We start from the raw sequence: 15,024 nt of genomic DNA, 5'->3' as shown, positions 1-15,024 counted from the left end.
GCTGAAGCCAGCTGTGATGAGGAGACCAAGGCATGTCAAGCTGCCTGGATGTGTATTCAGAGAGTTGAGTGTGTCCTCCCCTTCTGAAGACGGGTATCATTTCCTTGGTTTTCCTGGCGTTGAAGGTCATCCTCCATACGATATTTTGACAAATGCTAAATTCTTAAAGTCTTCAGATTTTTTAATGATATACAAAATAAAATTCTGCTCAAATTGACACATTTTCTTTACACAAACCTGGTACGTACATCTTTTATTTCACATGATTTAAACATTTGTGAGGAGACCTTTATAATAATGTTTTTCTCTCTTGGGAAATATAAATCAACATATCACATTCACATTATTCGTGGATGGATGGATGGATAAATGGATGGATGGATGGATGGATGGACGGATGAGTAGTACATCAGTTTGTCCTACAATTCACTGTCACTGAACATTTATATCATAATATTTTTATTCATGAGTCCATAGCTCTCCATATGCCAGTATTGCTTTAACAGAAGTATTCTACTTTTCAGAAGATTACCCTTTTAAATAAAGCCTGAACCAATTTAATGAGCAATAAGTATAGCGGAAGGGTCTTTCTCCCACACACACACACACACACACACACACACACACACACACACACACACACACACACACACACACACACACACACACACACACACACACACACACACACACACACACACACACACACACACACACACACACACACACACAATCTGGGGTTTAGATTACCCATGTGAGAGCTTCATCCATTGTCAGTGAACAATCAGTGAGAAAATGTGTTTTGGCTTCTCCCTTCGGGCGTCACCTCAGCAGTTCACATGTTTGGATTGACAGGTTTTACTCCAGATGCCATTCTTGAGCAATAAAAGAATTATATAGAGATTGGTGAATGTTTAAGATTTAAAGAAGGTGTCTGGAAATTATATTTCAAAGCGCTGGGTAAATGTCAGTGAGATCGTTGTGGCCACAAGACCTGGATTAGGCTAATTATCCATCTTCTATGCTGCTTGGTGCAAACCCAGTCCATCGCATGGCAAATATACAGAGACAGATCGTCACAAAAACTGACTCAGATTCCCACTTACAGGTCATTTTGAATACTCAATTATCTCCAAATGGATGTTTTTGGACTGTGGGAGGAAACCGGAGAACATGGAAAGAAAACCACTCATGCACTCTGCGCTCTGCACAGGAAGGTCCCTGAAGCCCAACCCCAGCCTGAAGCAGGCCACCACACCACTGTGGCCTTCGCGCACCACACTTGTCAACCATCAACAGGCCAGTTAGTTCTGGCATTAATAATTTTTCTTATCTATATCATATTATGTGATGATAAGCACACAGTTATTCCTGGATTTAACTCTGGTCACAGCAGACTCTATAAATGTTTTAGTGCCACTGTGTGCAGTGGAGCTGTATTTACTCACTGCATTGCCCAAAAAAGACAAGGATATGAAGAAAAAAAAAAAAAAGAAGCAAAAATTCCAAAATATTTTCTCACACATCCAACACCGTTTCTTGGAAAGCTTTTACCAGCAAGTAGTAGGCCAAAAATAATACAAGAAGAGAGAGAGAGAGAGAGAGAGAGAGAGAGAGGGAAACTGCAAAGACGGCCAGATAATTTGGTTTACAGATTTTCAATTTGCAGAAGATCCACTGTGAACATGATGTATATGAGGGGCTGGTTTGGGAACAAGCCATGCGAGTTCATCACTGCTCATATTTAAATATATATTTAAAAAGTTTGCAAATGTTAGTGTCCATTGTTTTACGGCACGTTAGTTAAGGATTGTTGACAGCTGTGTGTGCAGCTGTCCTGATGTCTTCATACATCTTCTATACCCGCTTTGTTCAACTTGGAGTCATATGGGGAATATGGAACTGCATGCAACTGTGGAATATATCAACCTATTATTCATGTCTTTGCACGGTGCAGAGAAACAAAAAAACTCAACAGAGCACTGAGCAGGAATCTCTCCCGTGTACTCTTCTGTGAGGCGGGACCGTGGGAGTGCGACCCACCGCACCACTGTACAACCCCAAGATAAAGTCCTGGTTAAAAGAAGCTGATCCTTGCATAAAGGTTGTGATCTTAGTTCCGTGGGATCTCGCTAAAGGTCTCAAACAATTTGAGGTAAAAAATCTAAATCCGGTCACACATCAACCATTCCTTTTTGGCGTGACAAAGCGTTGCGCAAAAGGCAAAAGAAACATATATTTCTTTCATGATTATAAATAACACAGAGGCAGTGAAATAAAACTACCGGCATTTATAAACCCTAAATTTATAATGTGAATATCCAGGTGTCATGTTCTCTTTTCCAGGGGCTTAATGGTAAAAACATATCCATCTTTTCTCATGTCCAAAGTCAGCAGGATGTTCAAAAGTGCCAAGACACACTTTTCATTCTCAAAAAAGTGATTTTGGATCATGGAAACCTCCTCAGAGCCACCACCAAAATACGACCTGGTCTGAACGTCACTGCTCGGGATACAAATGTTTTTTTTGTGTGACAGGGTGTTGACAAAAATGTTGTACTGTCGCCTTCAGTTGTATCGTTTTTTTTGAGTCTTTTCTAGTTTGAAAAACTGACTCTCACGTTTAACCTTTAAGCGGACATGAAAAAAAAAGAAGAGCTGCAGATGAAATCATAGCAGAGGAGCTGGTAAACGCTCCGCGCTAAGCTCATAAGTGGACCGTACTACGGCAAGGTTTGTCAGCCCATAGAGTCATGAAAAGATCTCACGACTGACGGGCTTGTGGTGGTTTAAGGATATTATACAATCAAGTGGAGCACATGAACATAGGAAAGGATGTGTCCACTCATGAAGGTGAGAAAAGATTCCACAGTATCAGGATTTCTAAAACTCGTTCTCAATCTATTAAAAATGCAAACTCTACTTCGTCATACCCAACACACTTAAGCAAAGACTGATATATAAAGAAGTACACAGGGATTTGAGATTTTAACTCAACATTGAGATACAACTCAAGATTCGCACAAAGTACTTTTTACACCACGAACACTAATGAGGCAGTGTATATATGCACAGGCAGAGTAGTGAAACTGAAGTTCTTTGTTTACAAGCTGATCTCACTCCTTCCATTAATAAAACATGCCCCTGGTGAAACTCTCCATGTCCACTGAAATTTGTTAAAAATGCAGATCAAGCCATTCAGATTAATATAGACATTTTAAGAAGTCCTCTGAAGCACTCCTGGATGTTTGTGGCTGTTAGAGGGTATCCGGTTTAATTTATTCCACATTCAAATAGTACATCAAAACTTTTGATGTTGGTTTAACTAGTGGAACCTTTAACTGAGGTCAAAATAAATAAACACCAGTTCCAAAATCAACCCCCTGGATCAGTTTGTGAGCAAAAAAAGATCTGACTTGAACTGGATCTGATCATAGTTTGAATTCCCAGACATGTGCACATTTTGCTTTTTGTTATTCAAAAATGTTTCACGGTGCAAACACTCCCTCTTGATTCATGTCTTTGAACTCGAGACAAATCCCCCCATACTTTGTGAATTCCACTGGTGGTAAGTAGTGTTTCTCCTGAAGCCAAGTGAGCTTCGGCAATATGGTCCCCATTTGCTTCATTGTCACCCTGTCAAAGAATAAATCAGTCTCAACTGTGCTGAATTCCTCCGTGGCCGTGACCCCCGTCACCTTCTCCATCGCCCGGTGCAACCGGATACTGCAGTGACGCGCTCTTCCTGCAGGCCTCGCAGCACAAAAGAACATCAGCTCATACTTGATCTACAATATATTATTTTTAAGTTCGGTACTTGAGAATATAAGGACAATATTCTCCATCAGGGTCAAAGTCTAATCTTGTTTTTTTTTTTTGCTTTTAGGTTGGAGACTTTTTCCTGTGTTGAAGTAGGTCACAGCTGTGGGGCCTGCCACACACAGGCCTGCACACTGTGGTGTTGCAAGAAGACTCATGTAAAGACAGCTGACCATGTTTGGTGTCCTGTCTGGGATGTTACGTTTCATGAGGCAAGATGTAGGTTTCAAAAATGCTCCTCCTGAAACTGAAAACTCACAATTTACTGTCAGAAAGTTCACTTCAGCCTTCCTTCTACTTTTTTTTTTTTAATTGTCTTTTTATTCAAAAAGGCAAATTTCCATCACAAACATTATTCACAGCAACATTCACTCCAAAATATAGAAGAGGGTGGTTATAGTTAAATTCAGGTGATTCTGTTCATACTTCACATATTAAACAATATTACAAGTAAACACAATAACCTTCTACTTTTTAATGGATTTTTCTTGGAGGGGTTTCCTTTGTGGGGGGGGGGGGGGGGGGGTTGATAGACAACAAAGATTTGATATCAGAAAAGGTTTTACTTTACAATGTAACTGTAATACTTTCCTTTTTCCAAACTATGGACATCAGCCTCAGGAGCGCATTAAAATGACTGTTGACACATAATTAGGTGGATTACAGCGCCCTCATTCGTCCAAGTAGTCTATTACACTTTAAGGAAAGTTATTACACATACTCAGTTTTTACCCTTTATGTGTAGGCTATGCAAGTACATGTTTGAATGTGTAAGTACTTTATTTAAAGCTAGATAAATGATTGTATGTAATTCATCTTTACAGAAATTTGCAACAGGATGTTGATATGTATGATAAATGGACATCAGTTCAGGTTCGAGGAGGTTATCTTATCATATCAGTGGAGTTAATTCTTTCCAAGTAGGTCAGCTAATATAATGTCAAAGTTAATACTCTGAGTTAATGTTAAGCTTTCTTGTGGTTACTCTGCATCTTTATGTCATGCTTTTGTGCCTCTTGTGATCAGGTCACAATTTGAGAAGGTTTCATTTGAATTTATTTATGTTACTTGCTGGTTATTAGCTGTGGAAGTTTTTATATTTGATTTATGACTTTTTTGGGGTAATTTTTGGTCTCTGTCGGTATTTTACGAGCCAGAACATACAACATATGTTTTACAACTGTTCATAATTGTATGTTTGTAGTTGTTTTATGTCTCTCAATTATCATTAAGGTAATTAAGTCTTCTGCAAATCTGTTTAAAATATAGTCAGTTTTCTGCCGAACAAAACATGATAAACCAGCATAATTTCCTTCCTGGTCCAATGATGATCTGTGCTGGTTTTGAACAATTTCAACCAGCATCAATGCAGCATCACATCATCATAGAAAGGCCTCGGACCACATAAAGCATCCAAACCAGCATCAAAGCATGCCAGTTAAATCAGTACAAAACTACACTGTACTGTAGAATACTATACACTCTACTATCCAATCATATGCTATACTCTAGTCTAGTATATCTACCCTGAACTACTAGTAGGTTTCTATGGTTGCATGTTTGTTTCTTCCTGTCCTGATTTCCAAATAAATGTTGCAGTAAATAAGTGCATAGCAACACACGGCCATGTCTTCATTTTATGTCTGTTTTGTTCCCTTTTGTCGCGAATGTCCTAAGATTCAAGCAATTTTTGACTCTAGTTGCACTTTGGTATGATTTTCCCAGACATTATGGATTTTCCTTCGTACTTACATGTGGAGGGATGATCTTCTTCTCGCTGTCCAACCGCGTCTCTATCAACGGCTCTGTGGTGCTCGCTCGCCCCCTGCCGGTCCTCTGCGCGCAGTGTCCACTCACCTCCGCTCCGTGTGGCTGTAGCTCAGTTGAAGATGGCGACTGGAGTCCTTCAGAGAGTCCGCGGTGGTTTGGGTCGGGCTAAAAGCGGGGCCCACTCCGCCGGACAGCTGATGGTGTTGTGCAGGTGAGCCGCCCATCAGTCTACATGTTTACTCGTCGCCACTGTGGCGTCCTGTGTCGGCTGCTGCGTGTTATTTCCTGTCACTTGTTGTTGTGGCTACAAGGAGCCCGCGCGAGCTAGCGCTTTACCCGCTAACGAGTCGCTCCTCTGTGGCCTTCAAGCTGGAAGTCACCGCAAGCTGCACCGTGTGTTTGTTTATCACGGCTCGTTTCACCGTTTTACCCCGTCTGGACGCCGGGGACGCGGAAAGAAGACAGGTTTCTGTCATCGTTTGTCAGGGAGAGTCGCAAACGCTCAAGGTCAATATTTGACTTTGTTTAGCTGCGATGCAAAATGTGATGCACAAGTTTCTGCATGATGCAGATCCTGTTCATGCTTTGGATCGTGCAGATCACTATTACTCTGTGTGCATACATGCAGTTACAATTGACTGAAGTGCCACCTTATCTTTAAAAAGAGATCAGGTGTCAGAGTGTTTATAGCTGAGGAACAAGTGTTGCTCATGACTTCTCATGTGTTGGTCTTGTTTTCAGGGGGTTTACAGCATCCAGCAGCAGAAACCGAGAGGACAGCTGGTTCAAGTCGCTCTTTGTGAGGAAGGTTGATCCCAGAAAAGATGCACACTCCAATCTATTGACCAAAAATGAAGCAAGCAACCTCTACAAAATTCAGTGTGAGTATCCCTAAGAATCATCCACATGACTTTTAAAGTTGTGCGTAGATTTTTTTTCACAAACACAAGCTTTCTTTTCAGTCCATAATGTCAAGCCAGAGTGCCTGGATTCTTACAACAAACTCTGGTGAGTGGCGTCTCGTATTACAAAGAGGGCATGGTGGCATGGGCTTTTTTTGGCCGACGTTGTTGCAGTGGGGGGAGCGAAAGGACCAAGACAACTGTGTAAAAATAATTCAGAGGTCTATTCCTGTGAGGGGAACGACATGGCATAACCTCTATCCTACACACACATTAACGCTGCTCGCGCCTACAGTCACTAGATATCATCTGCCTATGAATTCAGACATAAATTACAAGAGTCGAGTCGTCCAGTGATTTTTATCAAATGTTAATATCTGATTGAATTTGGCCTCTCGTTCATCACAGCGAGGACGTTTTGCCCTCCATCCATGCTGATAAATACTACCCCTGTGAGCTGGTGGGAACCTGGAATACCTGGTATGGAGAACAAGACCAAGCCGGTAGGATTGCTATCATCATCGTACACTGACCTCTGCAGTACAACAGCTCTGCTCGACTGCTACCGGTGCAAACTGCAGTCAGCAGACCTGTTATACTGCAGCTCACACTCGTGCACCGCCAATGATAGACTATGAGAAATGATTTGTGATGGAAACTGCCTTAAAGGTACAATATGGGGAATTTCAGTAATGTCTATTTTGTAGGCTTTTGTGCAGTAGTGAGTAACTATATTATATAGTTTGCCTTCAGTCCAACTCTTTGGTTCTGTAGTTTGTTTTTTAGTTACTATTTAGTAACTACAACACGAGTCATGGAAATCAGTGGCATAACATTGTAGCTGTTGTTTTCTTTTATTATCTTACCCATGAAAATCCTAAAATAGGAGGATCGTTTTTAAAGAGTTCTGTGCTTTAGTGATGTGGTGTGATTCTGCTTTGTCTTTCCAGTTCATCTGTGGCGCTACAGAGGTGGATACCCAGCTCTCACAGAGGTGATGAACAAGCTCAGGCAGAACAAGGTAAACGCCGCAGCATCTACATTTTATCAGAGTGACTCTTCCTCATCACTTCAGCTGCCGGCTAATCAGAGTGTAATTGGTTTATATCGAAGTAAAGCTCATTGACCTGTGTCTTCAGGAATTCACAGCCTACAGGAAGGAGCGGGGCAAGATGCTGTTGTCCCGCAGAAATCAGCTTCTGCTGGAGTTCAGCTTCTGGAACGAGCCAGTCCCGCGAGAGGGTCCCAACGTCTACGAGCTCAGGTCCTACCAGCTCAGGGTGAGTGTCAGCGCTGCAGCCGCCTCCTTTAATGAGTTCTTCTTCTTCGAAATCTGAAACTTTTTTTTTTTCTTTCTGCTTCATTATAAACCACATAATGCATTTACCATAATGCAGAACGTCCAAATCAGTGCATTGCAAGTTTAACCTTTCAAGACCTGACACAGAAAACACAAGTATCTCATGTTTGCTGTTTTGAGTTTTTGCAAATCTGTGCTAAACAAACACTTTGTGGGCTGAAGAAACACATGTGAGAGAAGCTGAAGTCGCATCAGACACAGCTATGAACGTAGAAGCACAGTCTTTGCGGAGGTTGCCTCGGGTGCTTGTAGCCCGAAACCGTTCAGGTTTCTCATTTGTGATGCTTTGTAAGGTATGAAACGTAATGAGCTTCTTAAATCATAGTGGGCCTAAAAATGAATAATTGAGGTGGAGTAAGACAAATATGGTTCTATGTTGATGAATTGAGATCAACATAATATCAAATGATGTACATTGGGCTACAATTAAACATGGTTAAATATAACGTTGAATTCACTTGAAGTCGTGTATACGAGATGTATTTTTACAGTCATTGTGAAGAAAAGCTGATTGTGTATGCGTTTCTTAGGATGTGTTCTTGGCAGGTTTTTCAAGCAACAACTCTTCTCTTGTCAGGCCTCAAAATCACAGCATGTTGGTGGCTGCTGGTTTGTCAACACAGAACAACACACACATCTAATGTAGGAAGCGCTTGCTACTGATCTGCGTTGTGAGTGAAAGAGGAACTCGTGGTGCTGTTTTGACTCGGTTGTTCAGTTTGTAATCCATCATCGGTGCTCTGCAGGTGAAAGTTATCATAATAATCCTTTTAGAGCTTTGAGCCAGCACACAGATTTTGATATGCAGATTTGTGTTTTTGTTGATAGAGGCCAGGAAAAGTCCTAAAGGCCGTTTGTTTACTTGTTTCCAAACACAGTCATGTGAATAAGAAACAGACTGCAGTGAAATGTGATGTGTCGTTCCTTCCTTATTGATGACACGGTCTTGAATGAGATTGGTTTCACAATAGGGAAGCATGCCGTGCACACGAAAACATGCAACGCCGTGACTCCTCAACGCGGCTCGTTCTCAGTCAGTGGCTCCAGAACAGCTCAGCAACGACATGATAATGAAAATGACACCTTAAATGCACTTAGTTCACGCACCTTAACACGCTTGTGCATGTCCATCATGGTGCTGAGCAGCTGTTGGGCAGCAGACTGGACTTCAGGAATAATCTGCTTCTGTTTGTGAGGAAAGGGACGAATGAAATGCATACAGTTGGAATAAAGCCATCTCATCTCCAGCAGATTAAGTCGTTCTTTCTAATCTGAGAGGCCAAACCGTCTCTGTGTCAGTGCTGACCTGCGATAATTGAACGCCGTCGTCCCTCATCACAGGCTGAGGTTAGATCCTGGAAACGGCAGGATGCTTGTCGTCCTGAGCACCGGAGGGTGATGGAAGAAGCCTCTGGGCGTAGCTGTTATTGCCGCTTATCTGCGCTCTGACAAAACACCTGTGTTATATTCTTGTCATTTCTTTGTGTTAAAGTCTGGAAAGGCTGCGGCTGTACACGTTTAAATGTAATTAAAGGATACTTTGTTTTCTCCCCTGCAGCCAGGAACCATGATCGAGTGGGGTAATTACTGGTAAGGCAGCCTGAATTCATTCTGTTTCACCAAGCTGTAGTTACAGACCAGTTGCACTACATGAAGGTTCGCTCGTCACAGTGTCATTAATAAGAGCGATTCCTCGGGGGGAGGCTTTGTGTGTGTGAAGCCTCACTGTCGTGCCCTTCAGCCCAGACTCAGATTCATGTGGAATAACGTGTAATTATTATTTGAGAAATCTGAGCTGGGGAGGATCGACCGACGCCAACAGAGCAGCATTTATCACATGATGCAACACAAAAATCCATGAAGATGGATTAAAACAAATCAGTCTATACACGTCTTCCTGGGCACTTTTTGGGGGGATTTTTACAACATGTTCAGACTGTAAGAGATTCTCCCAGGGTAAATAATACCATTAACTCTTAATTCTAAATTGAAACTTAAAACTGTTGAATAATACGTGGCTTTTGCAGCACAACGTTAATGGATGGAAACGGCAACATGCAGAATAGTTCTCGTCTTTTGTTATATTTGTCTTTACGCTCACTTAAACCAGCCGTCTTTAAAGTAAAGCCACAGAGTCCGTTATAAAATGTCGCACACCACGTCTGTTTAAATGTTTTGGGTGGAGAATATGAGTGTAATTCATGAAGGCAGATCAAAAAACTGATGGATGTGGAGAGTCGGAGCAGGATCGCATGAAAAACACTTGTTGTTTTTTTTTTAACTAAAACCTCTAATCTCTAAATGTAAATTCAAACTATTGAATCATCCGTTAGACAGACCCCACACTCATTTTAGCAACCTTAGTGGAGCCGGACCTGTTCAGACATGTTGGATTAAGTCAGTATTTCTATGGATGTTAAAGAGTTTGTGCTTATCTTGAACAAATAATGAATACGTGTGAACAAAATCTGATGCATGAGACGTGTTGGAACTCTGACACTGTGAAAACACTGGTGGAACTAACTTCTATAGAATTAGTTGCTTCTTGTTTTTGCCCAAACTCACACAATTAGAAACTTGCAACTCAAAACTGTTGAATCACTTTTGAGGTTTAATGGTGTTGCTCTTTCCTAAAAAGGAGAAAAGTGTGACAAGAGTACAGGGCAGTCTGCACCGCCATCTCCGATCCAGACATATGAAAGCTCTTTTCCTGTTTTAGTATGTAGTGCTGCGCTAAAGCTTTTGGAAGGGACTTGCTAATCTCATAATACCAGCAGGAAGGAGTCTGATTGGCTCTCGATGTGTTCTGAACAGAGGAAAACAACCCTGAACATAAAACCCAGTGTTTATAACGAACTACCTCCAGCTTAAAGAAGAACGAGGGGTTCCTGTACGGGAGCTTATGCCTTCCACAGACCTTAACATAACGCCAAGGACCTGAACCAGACGGCATCCAATGGAAATCTGCGCTTTGTTTTTCCAACATATTTTAAAACTGATGCTGCTTTGAAAGCGAGGGGTGGTCCCAGCGAAGCGCTGATTCACTGATCCAAAACAAAAAAAAAAAACTAATAACACATCATTTTTCATGCTTGAACATTTTCCACGGAACTCTATGGAATCTCAAACTAATTTGTAACGCTGACGTTTTGTGTGTCGCGCCTTCCTAAAACAACAGAAAGGTGATTTTCAAATAATCCTTCTTGATGGAACGATCAGTCCGGGAGGAAAACTGCTCTTTTATTACTTTTTAACTTCAACCCCTCCCTTTGTTTGGCCAAACCTCTGTAGGCCTGTGAAATAAATAGGGAACTTCTATCACATAATAGAAGCCATAAATAAAATGTTAAAAATCCTTCTGCTCCGAATAGGATCCTAATAATAGTGGGGCTTTTTGAATGACGTGTTGGAGCAGAGAACGATGTAAAACATTGACGACAGCGGCTCCTCCGCCCCATTGGAAAGCTGTGGTGTTAAAAAAAATAACCTGAATGCGCAGTAAAGCTTTGATTGAAACTCCACACCAGGATTCCTTCTTGTCTTTCATTCAGTTTGCCTCTACGCTCATTTAACTCAACCTACATTTGACCAGTTCGCTGTCGTGCTTTAAAATAAAGCCAGGAGGATCTTCTTTTTTTTTTTTTTTTTTTTAAAGCCACTTGGGTAGTTGGAAGCTTCAGCTTTGTGTTAAACAGACGAGGTGTCACATCCAGAACGTAATCATGATTTCAGCTCTTTTGTTAGCTTCAGAGGGAAAATTCTGAATTTAAAACGCACCGATTCGAATGCTTTAATGAAACCTTGGCCAGCGGTGGGATTCATAAACACGCGCGCGCCGATCCAAGCTGTTACGTTGTCGAGCTGGATGTGATTCAGTCGATCATAATCGGGGCTTTGAGGCGCCTCTCGTTAGCCTCACTTTAACTCCGCCGACTGAATCCCGGTGTGTGGAATAAATACAAACCAGAGAAAATCCAGGAATCCTGTTGAAATGCCACTTCTGGCGGCTGGTTGAATATCTGAGACTGTTGCTGTCTGCCAAATCTTTTTGATTGACCGAAGTTGCTTTTGTGTGCAGGGCCAGGGCCATTCGGTTCCGCCAGCACAACAGTGAAGCAGTGGGAGGATTTTTCTCACAGATCGGGGACCTCTACATGGTCCATCACCTCTGGGGTACGTTCAAGCTGCCGCTTCAGTGCCGTGTCAGCGTCCAGATAAGCAGGAAGCGTCTGCTCTGCCACAGAAAATCAATCAGCAGTCAAGAACACTTGGGTTCATTTAATCAAGAATACAATAGAGACGGCTCATCTCTGCTTTTTGTATGTCGCTCACTGTAAAATGAACTTTGCTGAACTTTGAGACTGTTACTTCAACTTAAAACATGTTAACAAGTCCACTTGTTTTGTAGAAGCCACAGATAACTCCGCCGCTCCGTTGGGCCCCTTTCACCCTTCCAGCTCATTGTTAGGGTTAGGGGTAGAGTTAGGGTTAGGGGTAGGGTTTGGGGTAGGGGTAGGGGTAGGGTTAGGGCGAGTTAACCAGCCAGCAGCCGCATTGTTCAGGCGCGCTCTCGGGGCCTCACCACATTCCTGCCATCACAGAAAGAAAGAAAAAAACCCTCAGCGCCCTGCCCAGCTCCCGACAACACAGTCGTTTAGTGACGAGCCTCCAGAAGCTTCTTTTAACTCCAGACGGTGGACAACAGAGCTAAGAAGGAGAGATGTAGAGAATCTGTCCGTTTCAATGATTCCAAAGAGTTTTGGAACTTTGTCTGTTATGATGACCTTTGGCTGCTCCCCTCTGAGGGAACATCACAGACTTGGCCGACGCTGAATGTCGGGCCTAATGGGGGTTTTGGGGTCGACGGGATTTGAACCTCTAGACACAACCTCGCTGCTCTAACCTCCAGGCCACAACTTTCATATCTTTGTATTTCCTAAAAATTTATTAGTTAACGTACTTTCACTTTTTAAGAATTTGAATAAACACAGACTCTCTAGTAATTGCCTTCCTGCCCTCTATTTACCTTCAGATACATGCTTGTGAGTTGAGTTGACAGTTTTGGAGTTTATTTTAAATTGAGCGTATTTTTAATGCCACTGAACCTCAAGGTCATTTTGGAAATGTTGTAATTTATTATTCGGGGGGGAAATCTGAAATGCTGCTCGTGGGAATGGCAGATGCACGTGTGATGGAGGGGGGAAAGGCAAAGCCAGTCACAATTAGTCTGAAGGGCCAAGAGAAAGAGCACTGTTCTTAGGACGGGGGAAAAAATGTCAAAGCGCAGAGACATTGATGACGTCGACAGATTCTGCAAATCATATTATTCTAATTCCATTTTGGAGACTTATTTTGAAGCGCTTTTATTTTGTTCACCCGCAGCTTACAAAGACCTCCAGTCTCGAGAAAACACGAGGAACGCCGTCTGGAACCAGGACGGCTGGGAGGAGGTGGTGTACTACACAGGTGAGCTGTCCAAAACAACTTCCAACACTTGCTTCTGTTTTCAGGACGGACCCACGTCAGGGGTTTATGTCCTCCAGCCTCTCCGTACTGGATTCTTGTCGGTGTCATAAATGCACATGTAAATAGTTGATTTTTTTTTTTTTTTTTGTTGCTTCCATTCTGAAAGAAACTTATCTGGTGAACTTCATTAACTGCAGATACATAAAAAAGGATAATAAGAGTTTAAATCAATGTAGATGGACAGCAGGTTTACCTACAAGTCTGACTGCAAACAAAACAAGTAACATAATAAATCAGTGATTTATTATTGTTCATTTTTTAAAGCAACATAAGTTACAGTCCTGCTATTTTCTTTAGCAAAGCTGTATGTAAAACAACTTCAGCTTTATCAGTTATGTGATTTTAGTTCCGATTGTTTGACCTTATCATCTGAGCATATTTGGGTGTGGGTTAGCAGGATTAAAAACCGGCTGAACTTGACCCGTGACGTTGGGCGAGGCTGCTCTCGTACTGACTCCACCCTGCACCTCCTTGCAGTTCCTCTCATTCAGCACATGGACTCCAGGATTATGATCCCGACGAAGGCTTCACCGCTGCAGTGAGAAGGAGCAGGCGGCCAGCCGGAAGCTGAGGCAGGAAGTGGCACCCTCTTTCTTTTAATGTTACATCCCATCCAGAGCATCGTCATGTTGGTGCAGCACAACATCCCACCCCACCCCCACCCCCACCCCCTCCCCCTCACTCCACTCGTGTTTGCTTTCTTACTTCAAGATGTCAGTAGGTCAGAAAAGGCAACAATACCTGCCATTTATGTCCAGTTCCAGTAGTTACTGATCCACATCAAGGCCCAGTACTGCCTTTGATGACGTGTTTCTTCTCCTTTGTTTTTAATTTGGTGGTGTTGGAGGACGAGTACAATTGACCAGTTCAGTCCTCCTGACAGTCGTTCTGCCCGACATCTCGTGTCGTGTCAGAACTTGAAAGAAAGAAGAAAACTCCTCTCTTGTGTTAAGAGCATACTAAAGTTACTTGAAAGAATAGGAGCAGCTGTGTGGCGTAAACGTGTGGGGGAACAGATGGAAAAAGATTTTTTTTTTTATTTTATTTTGAAAGTACTGCTGAAGCTCACTGCTCAGCGCAGTAGCCATTTTTATTTATTTAATGTAAACACGTGTGAGTACATGAAGCGTGCTAGGAAAGCGGCACCGCGATGTAAACGTGTGCCACGGCTTATTAAAATAATACATCTGTAGAGCTGCAAAAGCTGTACTTCTGCTGCCGGTTAACGTCAGAAGGTGTAAAAAAAAAATACTGATTTCATACTTGTGCACAATAAAACCAAAACATTACTTTGCAAAAAGAAAACACTCCAGTGGCTGTGTCCCAGCCTCCCCGCCATGGTCAACGTTAACGTCACATTCATGGTGCTGTGTTTGTAACTCTGGTTTCCACTCTTCTCTGGTGAAGACAGCATGCCTGGTTTTAAAATGTTTTTAATCCCAACGTGTTTAAACGGGGCCTAGCGATCGTATGTAAAGACCTAAGAAGCAGAAAGTCATATCTATCCAGCCGGGGGAATGTGTTTAAAAGAAATGGAGAGTGACAGAGGTTTTATCATTAAAGGACACTTGTTTATCTGGTGTTTTTGTTCAGAGGGAACAATGTAGAGAGAAGAATATGACAATAAAATCATTTCGACAACAGCCT

The 15,024-nt window shown here is 42.2% G+C and overlaps 1 protein-coding gene across 1 annotated transcript; it reads left to right on the top strand.

The window, feature by feature from the left end:
• Positions 1 to 5,571: 5,571 nt before the first annotated feature.
• nipsnap2 (nipsnap homolog 2) lies at positions 5,572 to 15,022 on the top strand. The gene is made up of 10 exons (XM_080459115.1): positions 5,572 to 5,800; positions 6,331 to 6,470; positions 6,552 to 6,597; positions 6,900 to 6,994; positions 7,442 to 7,512; positions 7,631 to 7,771; positions 9,410 to 9,441; positions 11,930 to 12,024; positions 13,234 to 13,317; positions 13,855 to 15,022. The coding sequence occupies exons 1-10, from the start codon at positions 5,709 to 5,711 to the stop codon at positions 13,917 to 13,919; spliced, it is 861 nt and encodes a 286-aa protein (XP_080315241.1). The 5' UTR covers positions 5,572 to 5,708; the 3' UTR covers positions 13,920 to 15,022.
• The last annotated feature ends 2 nt before the right edge of the window (positions 15,023 to 15,024 follow it).

The sequence above is a fragment of the Lipophrys pholis genome (assembly GCF_963383615.2).
Source record: "Lipophrys pholis genome assembly, chromosome: 3".
Lineage (NCBI taxonomy): Eukaryota > Metazoa > Chordata > Actinopteri > Blenniiformes > Blenniidae > Lipophrys > Lipophrys pholis.
The sequence above is the reverse complement of the archived record's forward strand: the minus strand, read 5'-3'. Positions and strand labels throughout refer to the sequence as shown.

What these genes read in the sequence shown, in the direction of transcription:
- nipsnap2 (XM_080459115.1), top strand. Translation starts at nt 5,709, where the DNA reads ATGGCGACTGGAGTCCTTCAGAGAGTCCGCGGTGGTTTGGGTCGGGCT. An exon ending in CAACCTCTACAAAATTCAGT is followed by an intron (nt 6,471 to 6,551) that starts GTGAGTATCCCT and finishes CTTTCTTTTCAG; the next exon opens with TCCATAATGTCAAGCCAGAG. An exon ending in ACAAGCTCAGGCAGAACAAG is followed by an intron (nt 7,513 to 7,630) that starts GTAAACGCCGCA and finishes CTGTGTCTTCAG; the next exon opens with GAATTCACAGCCTACAGGAA.